We start from the raw sequence: 12,888 nt of genomic DNA on the forward strand, positions 1-12,888 counted from the left end.
AATGCATTTATTTGCACCTGCACTTGAAAATGGAAAAACTCTTTATGTCAATTTATCTTTTGAACAAAAATATTCAAGCTCAAGAAGCCAAAAAACAAATATCCTTGTCCAAATAAATACATCACTTCCAAGTATAGAGAAACGTTCATCCAAAAGGTGACCAAAACCAAAGAAAGCTGGTTTGAAGCCATCCAGTCACTGAGAATTCTCACTTCTCATAGCAAAGGTAGTGTTGTACTCATTGAAGTCCACAAGGAGCGACCAAATATCCTGACAGTTTTTCCAGCATCATCTGCTGTGCATCAGCAAGGCAGAAAGAAAATAGAAAAGAAAACTCTCATTAATGGGTAGTTCCCGTAATACTATGGAGCATAAATAGATTCAAAACTCTCATAGAATAGATATAACTGCTAGCATAGAAAAAGCCATTTTTCCTATGTCTCCAGGTAATACACTTGAAAACTGCTTATACCCTATGCTGGAAACCTGCTCTCTCCCACAAGAATCATAACCTTTGTTGTAAAAGGGCTGAGGGTTAGGTAACATTCCAGGTTTTTTTTTTTTTTTTAAATTGGGCTTCTTAAAGTATTATTTTAGCATCTTTTTGAGCATTTTAAAAGTGTGAATTTAACATCTGTACTGGTAAAAAATAGTTCTGTCATATCACATCTCAAAATCTGCAGTCTGATTTTTTTCATCAGAGGTACGAGTATGTGGTACCAGCGTGTACCATAACAAATCAAGCAGTAGGTAACATCATTAATTAGTAGCATGTTACACCCCACCTGCCTCTCTCATCACCAGCTTACAGGCAGTAGCTGTTGTCATGCATGCATCAGTGAAGATACTTTCACCTGTTAAGCCACCTCTTAAAGAGGCTGTTGTAGACCTCATAAAGCAACTGACTTCTGAACAGAGGTCAAGCAGTACATTTTAGCTCAGCCACAGTGCTGACTTTCCTCTCTATTCAGTTGCCCTCAAAGATACTGCAGAGTGGGAAATGAACATTATCTGCTCTTGAGTGACCATTTACCTATCTGGACACACATTCCAGACAGAAGGGAACGTGAAAGGAAGCTGTTGAAATGAGTGCTGAGCAAAGAGAACTTGATGCTTTATAGCCAAGTAGCTGAGTGTGAACATGTAAACAGTGTCCAGGATGGATGATTTATGTTAAAGAGTGATTCATCTTGCAGCTAAGGTATTCCTATCAAAGTCTTCAGAACACTCTGCAAAACTGTCTATCCCTTGGTGGAATGATGAATGCCATTCTGTAATCGTAGACAGGTGAGCAGCACTCTGAAGGTTCAGACTAGTCCATCAGAAGTGAATCTGTCTTTTGGATTGCAAAGGCAAAAACATGGCAAATAGTTACAGATAGCACCAGAAGGCCATGGCAGAATTTTCTGAATTCCAGTAGTTGTTTCACACCAGCCACAGGAGTATGGAAATCAATCATAGAGGCATATGATAAGAAAGTGGTAATTTACATATCCCTCAAAGTAGCAACAGTTGTGGCAGCACAATGCAGGACATGCATAAAATTATTTTCTCCTTCTATTCTCATAATCTCTGAAAAAAGAAGTTGTATAGTATGCTTAGTTGACAGTGGACAACTGGTGTTTCTCCTTTAGTCAGTACTACATCCCTCGTGTCTCCTCATTTACTCTTCTTACTTTGCAACACTGATAATTTTTTACATTGATTCTATGACTTTTCAACCCTGAGAACATGTCACTTCTTAATTACAGGCTCATGCTGAAATACTACATCAGAAATATCCAGATCTGTATAAAGATCCTAATCACAAACCTGAACTAGCCATTGCACTAACAGATTTTGAAGCACTGTGTGGATTCCGACCAGCTGAGGTTGTCAAAAATTTTATGAGACGTACGTATCTGACATATTTGCATAGTTGTATAGTTGTGTGTTGGAAATTTTGTGATAATCTGTAGGATATTAAGTTTTAATACTTCAACCAAATTATGGGATGTCTGCACACTGAATTGAATAAAATAATTTAGATAGAATTGAATAAAATAATTTATTTTACAAATTGCCTTCACAGGCCTTTAACATAATCTACATTCTTGCATATGACAGGTTCCCAGCATTTTGACGACATCTGCATTCGAGATAGGGCACTTTCATTGTTGAGCTCTCTGATTACTCTGATCATCCCATGGAAGTTTCATAATTGTATCAAACCATTTTTCATGGAGTTGTTCCTTCAATCTGGGAAAAAAAAAAAAAAAAATCAAAATCTGGTGGGCTCATATCAGATTACCCATCCATATCTGTTGCGCGTGTCTCTCACTGGCAGGGCAGTGTGTGGTCTTGCATTATTGCACAAAATGAGGACGCCAGCTGCAAGTATGTCAGACCTTCAGATGCAAAACATTTTGCAGGAACAGTTTGTAGCACATGCCTGGGGCTCTTTATTGTAGCTATGACTCCTTTCATCTCATATACAGAGACCGTCATCAGTTTCAAAGGGGGTGACGTGATTTAGTTATATATTTTTATTTTTAAATTTATGCTAATAATGGTCAGTCTTTGAAGGTACATGGGGAGGGTGGCAGACTGAACAGCTGCTATTGTTAAGTTTGCCTGTATCACTACCAATTTCCATTATGTCTTCTAAAGTAATATCCACAGACGTTATTGCTTTACGTCATTTTTTCTTAATAGCAGCAGCTCCAGAATCTTCTTCTGCGGCCTTCTTCTTAATAGATAAATTTCTTCTGACTGTGTTGTGTCAATAAGGCATTGTTTTCTTAATATAAAATTTTTGTGGAAGGAATTGTAATGGACATGTCTTTTTCCTCCTCCCAAATAAAACCCCACTCCAAACTTTTATAATAAACGCTGCATTGAATACTTTTTGATACAAGTTTACACTTTTTTCTTTATACAAAAGATGGAGTGTCTCCATAAAACTTCCTGCCATGGAGGCATCTGAGACAGGAGAAGTGATTAACAAAAGAAAACTGTCAACAAATGAACATTAAAAAACTGGAATTACTGATGTAACATTGATTCTATACCAATTACTTTTCACATATCCAGTTTAGATGCACTACGAGTTTCACCTTCGATTTAAAATATTTACAGTTTTTCACATACTCAGTTTAGATGCACTACAAGTTTCACCTTCGATTGTTGGTGGCACAAGTTTTTCGGCCATGGAGAGTCAGAATTTTTCCATTGCAATGGCTGAGACTTTAGTTCTGGCCGAAAATCTCATCTCCAGGTTTCATCAAGTGCAGCAATCCTTTTCAGAGACTGTTCTCCCTCTGTTCGATAACATTGGAGCAATTCTTCCATGACCTGCTTTCTGATCTTCTGTCAGATCATGCAGAACCCATGTAGCAGCAACTTTTCTCACATTTTTCAGTTGTGATTCTGTAAACTAAAGTGACAAACATTCTAACCTTATATGCAGTTTCCTCATATGTTTTTCATCAATCCCCTCTTAAAATATCATTAACAATAACATGAGAGGTGTAGTATGTTGCAGCTGATGGCCTTCCACTTCTTGCGTTGTTCTCAGTGCTCACCTGACCTTCACGGAAATGAGCAGACCACCGTAATATTGTCCTACTTCCCACTACACTATTCCCATGTACCTCTTCCGAAGTGGGTTCCTTCCACGTAAGGTTTAGATTTTGATGTAGGAATTGTGGTCACTGTGTGTAATCCAACGTGACTCATTTTCAGCTTCCATTTTAAAACTGAATTACTCATAATGCAGCCATACAAACCAGCAAACACATATATGACTGTCATGTCTAAAGTCTTACTCTCAGTTGACATGAATTTCAACTCCATCACAACACCATAACAATCATGCATGCACACTGTACAGGGCTTTTGAAATGTGTGGCCCTTGTAGAAATTAAACCATGTTTTATAAATTCTTGTTAATACATAAAACTTGACACATTTGATACCCTCCCTTATCCACCTTTCAATTGCAGTGTAATTTTTATTCTGATAAGAGGGGAAGGATATTTATCATATACAAAATGGTTTTCACTGACATAATGCTAAAACTGACTGTTCTCTATTAATTAGTATTTTGCAGGACTTGACCACAAAATGGTCAAGGATCAGATTATTAGATCTTATCTTGTCAAGAGATGTGTTTCCTTAAATAAGAGCCAATATCATGATTTAGCACTGCAGCCAGTTAATTATGTATCTGTATTTTCCTGCTCTTGGGTACAACAGTCATTTCAAAGTGGTTGATGAATTACTGGACTGAATTAACACAAACATCAAAATGGGTGAAAATTTAAGAAGATTGATGTCAAACAGCTAGCACACTGTTCAGTCTGGTGTCTCCACCATTGGGTGGTTACTTGCTAGTATGCCACTGACGCATTTATTTCAGAAGTTCACCGGATAATTTTGTAGCCATTTTGTACTTTCATGGTGTTAAGAATGTTACTTCACCTCAGAAATGGTTAAGCACAACAGCAGTTTGAGCCCATACCAACTGTACAGATGCTTCATTTGGTGATGTGAAGGTAAGTACTTGGTTTGATTAAGATGACTATGTGGAAAGAGAATTGTAATTAATTCCACTAAATATAATTAAGTGTGAGAGGCTACACAATGTAAAGCCCAGGATGGAATTAAGGTATGTTCACATGATGTTTCTTTCCTCGTTCGCAATCACAGACACATGGGAATAAAAGGACTTGCACAAAATTTGCGGAAAGAACACATTGTAGTGTTTCGAGAATTTCTGCGTAAATTTTAGAACCACTCAGCCTTCTATCATGTCAAACGCACGATATTTTAGATATGAGTGTGAGAGACTGGAATCCTACCTACAGCATGACATATGTCTGTGTGTGCACGTTTAGATTCATTTGCAGGAAGAATGTAGACGCGGCGATCGAACGGCACCGACAAGTACCTGTCGGGCAGTCTATGGATATTTAGTGAGTGCGTACGAGAGGACCACGGAGTATTTATGTAACTCTGTGATAATAGTGTCAGTGTCTATCGTTAGTGAAAAAAGAACTCTTAAAAAACTCTTATTCCAGCCTTGCTAGAGGCAAGACGCATTTCATGAATCCTGTGATATAGAGTTATGGTTATTAAGCCAATTCTTTTGTGGATGTAATTGGATTTGTTTCTGACTTGAGGCGATACGAGTGACTTACAAGAAGTCAGATGTTTATGTGAGAAGGGAGGAATTTGTTCTGTATGAAGTTTTAATATATCGTTAGTTGATGAAAAGTAACCTTTGAGTATCTATTTGTTTCACAAGTAGAGGGAGAATTTTAAATATTCCTGTACCTAGCATCACTCTTTGGAGAAGAAGTTTAAAGAGATTCCAGAAGCCAGCGAAGAAGATTGGCTGCAGACAACAAGTAAGTCATCTCGTAAAAGGAATGGATGTTAGTATATATACTTCACACTTAAATCGTCGTTAAAGCATGTATGAATGGGCATCTTTTTGTCCACACATTTTCTCATTGCTTGGGATCTGGTGCTGCATTTATTGGAAGAAAATTTGTAATTTATTTGTGTGAAACATGTAATTACATTCATAGCAGTTGGTAGTACAATACAACAGTATACAATCTAAATTTACTTTATAATAGGAACTTAAGAATGTAGTCCACATTATTTGACATAATAATACTTTAGATTTTAGTTTCTACAGAAGGATATAGAAGCACTGCTCAATGAGCCACGATTTTAGATGTTTTTTGAATGTCTCTCCAGTTGTTACCTTCAATTCATTTGGCAGTGCATTGAAGTATTTTGCTCCATTAATATATGGACTGTTTGCTGTTTATTTCAGTCTTCTGTTTATCATATGGTGATTTTGTACTTGTTTAGTATTGTGAACATGAATTTCTGCTTTACGACTTGTATATTTCTTATCTTCTACAGTTAATACTATTGTTTCAAACATATACATAGAATAGATAGTCAGAATTTTAAATTCTATAAACAATCCCTTACATGATGTTCTAGCATATTTTTTGCCTAATATTCTCAAGGCTCTTTTCTGGAGTTTAAAAGCTCAGTCTACATGAGTTTTGGAAGGCCTGCCCCACAATGAAAGACCATATGCTAGAAATGGATGTATTAAACCAAAATACATCATTCTCATTGTTTGGGTATTGACGTATGGAGCTATTCTTCTTAAAACATATAGGCTAGATGGTAGCCTTGCACATACATTGTCAATTTGTTGTGTCCATAAGGGTTTGCTGTCTATGCATATACCTAGGAATTGACACTCGCTGCAGATTTTCCCTAAAATATTACTATCTTGAGAATCATTACAAGTTTGCAAATCACCAACATTGGAGGGGATTATATTTGTTTTTTGTAAGTTGACTTTTAGATTGTTATTTTCAAACTTTTCCTTTGCAATATATATATATATATATATATATATATATAGTTATAATAGAAGGAAAAATTCCACGAAGGAAAAATATACCTAAAAACAAAGATGATGTGACTTACCAAATGAAAGTGCTGGCAGGTCGACAGACACACAAACGAACACAAACATACACACAAAATTCAAGCTTTCGCAACAAACTGTTGCCTCATCAGGAAAGAGGGAAGGAGAGGGAAAGACGAAAGGATGTGGGTTTTAAGGGAGAGGGTAAGGAGTCATTCCAGTCCCGGGAGCGGAGAGACTTACCTTAGGGGGAAAAAAGGACGGGTATACACTCGCACACACACACATATCCATCCACACATATACAGACACAAGCAGACATATTTAAAGACCAGGCAGAAGTGCAGAGGCAAAGATGTTGTTGAATGACAGGTGAGGTATGAGTGGCGGCAACTTGAAATTAGCGGAGATTGAGGCCTGGTGGATAACGGGAAGAGAGGATATATTGAAGAGCAAGTTCCCATCTCCGGAGTTCGGATAGGTTGGTGTTGGTGGGAAGTATCCAGATAACCCGGACGGTGTAACACTGCGCCAAGATGTGCTGGCCGTGCACCAAGGCATGTTTAGCCACAGGGTGATCCTCATTACCAACAAACACTGTCTGCCTGTGTCCATTCATGCAAATGGACAGTTTGTTGCTGGTCATTCCCACATAGAATGCATCAAAGTGTAGGCTGGTCAGTTGGTAGATGACGTGAGTGCTTTCTCACGTGGCTCTGCCTTTGATTGTGTACACCTTCCGGGTTACAGGACTGGAGTAGGTGGTGGTGGGGGGGTGCATGGGACAGGTTTTACACCGGGGGTGTATGAGTGGCGGCAACTTGAAATTAGCGGAGATTGAGGCCTGGTGGATAACGGGAAGAGAGGATATATTGAAGAGCAAGTTCCCATCTCCGCAGTTTGGATAGGTTGGTGTTAGTAGGAAGTATCCAGATAACCCGGACGGTGTAACACTGCGCCAAGATGTGCTGGTCGTGCAACAAGGCATGTTTAGCCACAGGGTGATCCTCATTACCAACAAACACTGTCTGCCTGTGTCCATTCATGCGAATGGACAGTTTGTTGCTGGTCATTCCCACATAGAATGCATCACAGTGTAGGCAGGTCAGTTGGTAGATCACGTGGGTGCTTTCACACGTGGCTCTGTCTTTGATTGTGTACGCCTTCCGGGTTACAGGACTGGAGTAGGTGGTGGTGGGAGGGTGCATGGGACAGGTCTTACACCGGGGGCGGTTACAAGGGTAGGAGCCAGAGGGTAGGGAACGTGGTTTGGGGATTTCATAGGGATGAACTAAGAGGTTACGAAGGTTAGGTGGACGGCGGAAAGACACTCTTGGTGGAGTGGGGAGGATTTCATGAAGGATGGATCTCATTTCAGGGCAGGATTTGAGGAAGTCGTATCCCTGCTGGAGAGCCACATTCAGAATCTGATCCAGTCCCGGAAAGTATCCTGTCACAAGTGGGGCACTTTTGTGGTTCTTCTGTGGGAGGTTCTGGGTTTGAGAGGATGAGGAAGTGGCTCTGGTTATTTGCTTCTGTACCAGGTTGGGAGGGTAGTTGCGGGATGCGAAAGCTGTTGTCAGGTTGTTGGTGTAATGCTTCAGGGATTCCGGACTGGAGCAGATTCGTTTGCCACGAAGACCTAGGCTGTAGGGAAGGGACCGTTTGATGTGGAATGGGTGGCAGCTGTCGTAATGGAGGTACTGTTGCTTGTTGGTGGGTTTGATGTGGACGGACGTGTGAAGCTGGCCATTGGACAGGTGAAGGTCAACATCAAGGAAAGTGGCATGGGATTTGGAGTAGGACCAGGTGAATCTGATGGAACCAAAGGAGTTGAGGTTGGAGAGGAAATTCTGGAGTTCTTCTTCACTGTGAGTCCAGATCATGAAGATGTCATCAATAAATCTGTACCAAACTTTGGGTTGGCAGGCCTGGGTAACCAAGAAGGCTTCCTCTAAGCGACCCATGAATAGGTTGGCGTACGAGGGGGCCATCCTGGTACCCATGGCTGTTCCCTTTAATTGTTGGTATGTCTGGTTTTCAAAAGTGAAGAAGTTGTGGGTCAGGATGAAGCTGGCTAAGGTAATGAGGAAAGAGGTTTTAGGTAGGGTGGCAGGTGATCGGCGAGAAAGGAAGTGCTCCATCGCAGCGAGGCCCTGGACGTGCGGGATATTTGTGTATAAGGAAGTGGCATCAATGGTTACAAGGATGGTTTCTGGGGGTAACGGATTGGGTAAGGATTCCAGGCGTTCGAGAAAGTGGTTGGTGTCTTTGATGAAGGATGGGAGACTGCATGTAATGGGTTGAAGGTGTTGATCCACGTAGGCAGAGATACGTTCTGTGGGGGCTTGGTAACCAGCTACAATGGGGCGGCCGGGATGATTGGGTTTGTGAATTTTAGGAAGAAGGTAGAAGGTAGGGGTGCGGGGTGTCGGTGGGGTCAGGAGGTTGATGGAGTCAGGTGAAAGGTTTTGTAGGGGGCCTAAGGTTCTGAGGATTCCTTGAAGCTCTGCCTGGACATCAGGAATGGGATTACCTAGGCAAACTTTGTATGTGGTGTTGTCTGAAAGCTGACGCAGTCCCTCAGCCACATACTCCCGACGATCAAGTACCACGGTCGTGGAACCCTTGTCCGCCGGAAGAATGACGATGGACCGGTCAGCCTTCAGATCACGGATAGCCTGGGCTTCAGCAGTGGTGATGTTGGGAGTAGGATTAAGGTTTTTTAAGAAGGATTGAGAGGCAAGGCTGGAAGTCAGAAATTCCTGGAAGGTTTGGAGAGGGTGATTTTGAGGAAGAGGAAGTGGGTCCCGCTGTGACGGAGGACGGAACTGTTCCAGGCAGGGTTCAATTTGGATAGTGTCTTGGGGAGTTGGATCATTAGGGGTAGGATTAGGATCATTTTTCTTCGTGGCAAAGTGATACTTCCAGCAGAGAGTACGAGTGTAGGACAGTAAATCTTTGACGAGGGCTGTTTGGTTGAATCTGGGAGTGGGGCTGAAGGTGAGGCCTTTGGATAGGACAGAGGTTTCGGACTGGGAGAGAGGTTTGGAGGAAAGGTTAACTACTGAATTAGGGTGTTGTGGTGCCAGATTGTGTTGATCGGAATTTTGAGGTTTTGGAGGGAGTGGAGCTGGAAGTGGGAGATTGAGTAGATGGGAGAGACTGGGTTTGTGTGCAATGAGAGGTGGTTGAGGTTTGCTGGAAAGGTTGTGAAGGGTGAGTGAGTTGCCTTTCCGGAGGTGGGAAACCAGGAGATTGGATAGTTTTTTGAGGTGAAGGGTGGCATGCTGTTCTAATTGGCGGTTGGCCTGTAGGAGGATGCTCTGAATAGCCGGTGTGGATGTGGGAGAGGAAAGATTGAGGACTTTTATTAAGGATAGGAGTTGACGGGTGTGTTCATTGGATCATTTCCATCTCTCTCACACACACACACACACACACACACACACACACACACACACACACACCTATGCTGAGATTAAGGGTAACAAAAAAGAAAATGCATCAAAGACTGTGGGTTAAGAATATCTAACAGAGGTTTCTGCTTGTGAAGCTGCAGTGATAAAGCTGGCAATAACATCTTATTAGCTGGCAACTGGTGATGTATATACCAGTTTTAACTATTTATTTTGCATTGCAAAACAAACCATTTCAGTGATTACTTGGGAACCTGAGGTGGAGGTTCTTGGTTGTTATGTGAAGGTTAATTAACTTTCTATGTATCATTTGTATTTTATTTTATAAAGAAAGTTGTTTACATGATTTTAATCTTGAAAGCTTAATAGGCTATGTTGATTAACATCTTCGGATTCGACAAATTTGCAAGGTGCGTAGATGCCAAAATCCATTAGGACAGAGGTTGTGTTTTCTAATTTTGTATTTTTTGCATCATCAGTGCACTTCACTTCTATTTCTAGTTGTTTGTTGAGGAGCTACACATATCCCATCATTTGTTTTGTTCATATGTCAAGCCCCTAAGTTATGCTATTAAGTCAACACAACATGAATATTCATCCACAACTTTCGTAGACACTTTACATAAATTTCTGGCTTATTTCCTGCTTCAAAACTTATGATGTCTTATTCTTTAAAGTTATATGATCGGAGACTTTTTATGTAATACGTGGTACTCTGAGCATCACATCTCAATTTTTTATTCAAATAATCTTTAGAAAAGGTGTTTGGCACAGACTTCTCTTGTCTGTAATCATCTCTAAATAAAAGTGTACTACCTTTGGAGGCAACATCCATTAGTGCATGTAAACCGCTTCACAACATAACCTCAACACACAATGAAATGCACACAGGACGCATCTGCTTGTCGTCTGCTAAAAAGCGCAAAGATTCCCACCAAAGCTGGGAAGCAATGAGCTATATGCGTGAGTCCCTTTTGCAGGAAATCGCGCATGCACCAATGTGCGTATGTAGTTGGTGCTGTTGGAAATTTATGCGCGTGTGCAAAGTTGAACAGAAAAAAGGCATCGTGTGGACGCACTTTAACAATAATATTGCTGCTTACCATATGGAGAAGATGTGGAGTCATCACAGTCAGGCACAATGAAAAGACTGCTATACCTTTAAGCTTTTGGCCAAAATGCCTTCTTCTGAGGTAGCAAACACGCACATTCACACAAGCACTACTCTTGCACACAAGACCACTGTGTCTGGTCGCTGCAGCCAGACTGTTGCAATGTGCAGTCCTACCACAGTGGTCACATGTGCTTGTTTCCTTGTGTTGATGATGGTGGTGGTGATTGGTTTTGGGGCGCTTAACAGCGCGGTCATCAGCGCCCCTATAAAGTACCAATTTTTACACAGTCCAATTTTTTATGCAGTCCAATCTAGCCTCTGTCACAAATGATGATGATGGTGATGATGATGATGATGATGATGATGATGATAATGACAATGATAATAATAACACAAACATCCAGTCCCCGGGCAGAGAAAATCCCCAACCTGGCCGGCAATCGAACCCGGGACCCCGTGATCTAGAGGCAGCAACGCTAGCCACTAGACCACAAGCTGCAGACATTGTGCTTGTGTAAATGTGTGTGTGTTTTCTGCTTTAGAAGAAAGGTTCCATTTGAGATTATCCACACAGAAACTGGTATCAGGTCTACAAGGCAGTAGTAACAACAGCATCAAAGTAGACAGGGCAGCTAAAACAAGTAGTAGTAGTAGTTGTTGTTGTTGTCTTCAGTCCTGAGACTGGTTTGATGCAGCTCTCCATGCTACTCTATCCTGTGCAAGCTTCTTCATCTCCCAGTACTTACTGCAACCTACATTTTCTGGATCTGCTTAGTGTATTCATCTCTTGGTCTCCCTCTACAATTTTTACCCTCCACGCTGACCTCCAATGCTAAATTTGTGATTCCTTGATGCCTCAGAACATTTCCTACCAACTGGTCCTTTCTTCTTGTCAAGTTGTGCCACAAACTCCTCCCCAATTCTATTCAATACCTCCTCATTAGTTATATGAGCTACCCATCTAATCTTCAGCATTCTTCTGTAGCACCACATTTCGAAAGCTTCTATTCTCTTCTTGTCCAAACTATTTATCGTCCATGTTTCACTTCCATACATGGCTACACTCCATACAAATACTTTCAGAAACGACTTCCTGACACTTAAATCTATACTCGATGTTAACAAATTTCTCTTCTTCAGAAAAGCTTTCCTTGCCATTGCCTCAAGTACATCGCCCTTGTATAGACCCTCTATATTCTCCTTCCACCTTTCTGCTTTCCCTTCTTTGCTTAGAACTGGGTTTCCATCTGAGCTCTTGATATTCATACAAGTGGCTCTTTTTTCTCCGAAGGTCTCTTTAATTTGCCTGTAGGCAGTATCTATCTTACCCCTAGTGAGATAAGCCTCTACATCCTTACATTTATCCTTTAGGCATCCCTGCTTAGCCATTTTGCACTGCCTGTCGATCTAATTTTTGAGACCTTTGTGTTCTCTTTTGTGTGCTTCATTTACAACGTTTTTATATTTTCTCCTTTCATCAATTAAATTCAATATTCCTTCTGTTACCCAAGGATTTCTACTAGCCCTTGTCTTTGTACCTACTTGATCCTCTGCTGCCTTCACTACTTCATCCCTCAGAGCTACCCATTCTTCTTCTACTGTATTTCTTTCCCCCATTCCTGTCAATTGTTCCCTTATGCTCACCCTGAAACTCTGTACAACCTCTGGTTTAGTCAGTTTATCCAGGTCCCATCTCCTTAAATTCCCACCTTTTTGCAGTTTCTTCAGTTTTAATCTACAGTTCATAACCAATAGATTGTGGTCAGAGTCCACATCTGCCCCTGGAAATGTCTTACAATTTAAAACCTCGTTCCTAAATCTCTGTCTTACCATTATATAATCTATCTGATACCTTCTAGTATCTCCAGGAGTCTTCCATGTATACAGTCTTCTTTTATGATTCTTGAACC

General features: G+C 40.9%; 1 protein-coding gene across 3 annotated transcripts in view; it reads left to right on the top strand.

The window, feature by feature from the left end:
- Positions 1-12,888, top strand: part of LOC126186642 (mannose-6-phosphate isomerase) — a 134,760-nt gene that overhangs the window by 50,221 nt on the left and 71,651 nt on the right. For all 3 annotated transcript variants that reach the window (XM_049928228.1, XM_049928227.1, XM_049928230.1), the window contains exon 3: positions 1,752-1,893. In XM_049928228.1, the coding sequence (XP_049784185.1) occupies positions 1,752-1,893 (142 nt within the window). The remainder of the gene's footprint in view (positions 1-1,751; positions 1,894-12,888) is intronic.

Source organism: Schistocerca cancellata, chromosome 1, assembly GCF_023864275.1.
Source record: "Schistocerca cancellata isolate TAMUIC-IGC-003103 chromosome 1, iqSchCanc2.1, whole genome shotgun sequence".
NCBI lineage: Eukaryota > Metazoa > Arthropoda > Insecta > Orthoptera > Acrididae > Schistocerca > Schistocerca cancellata.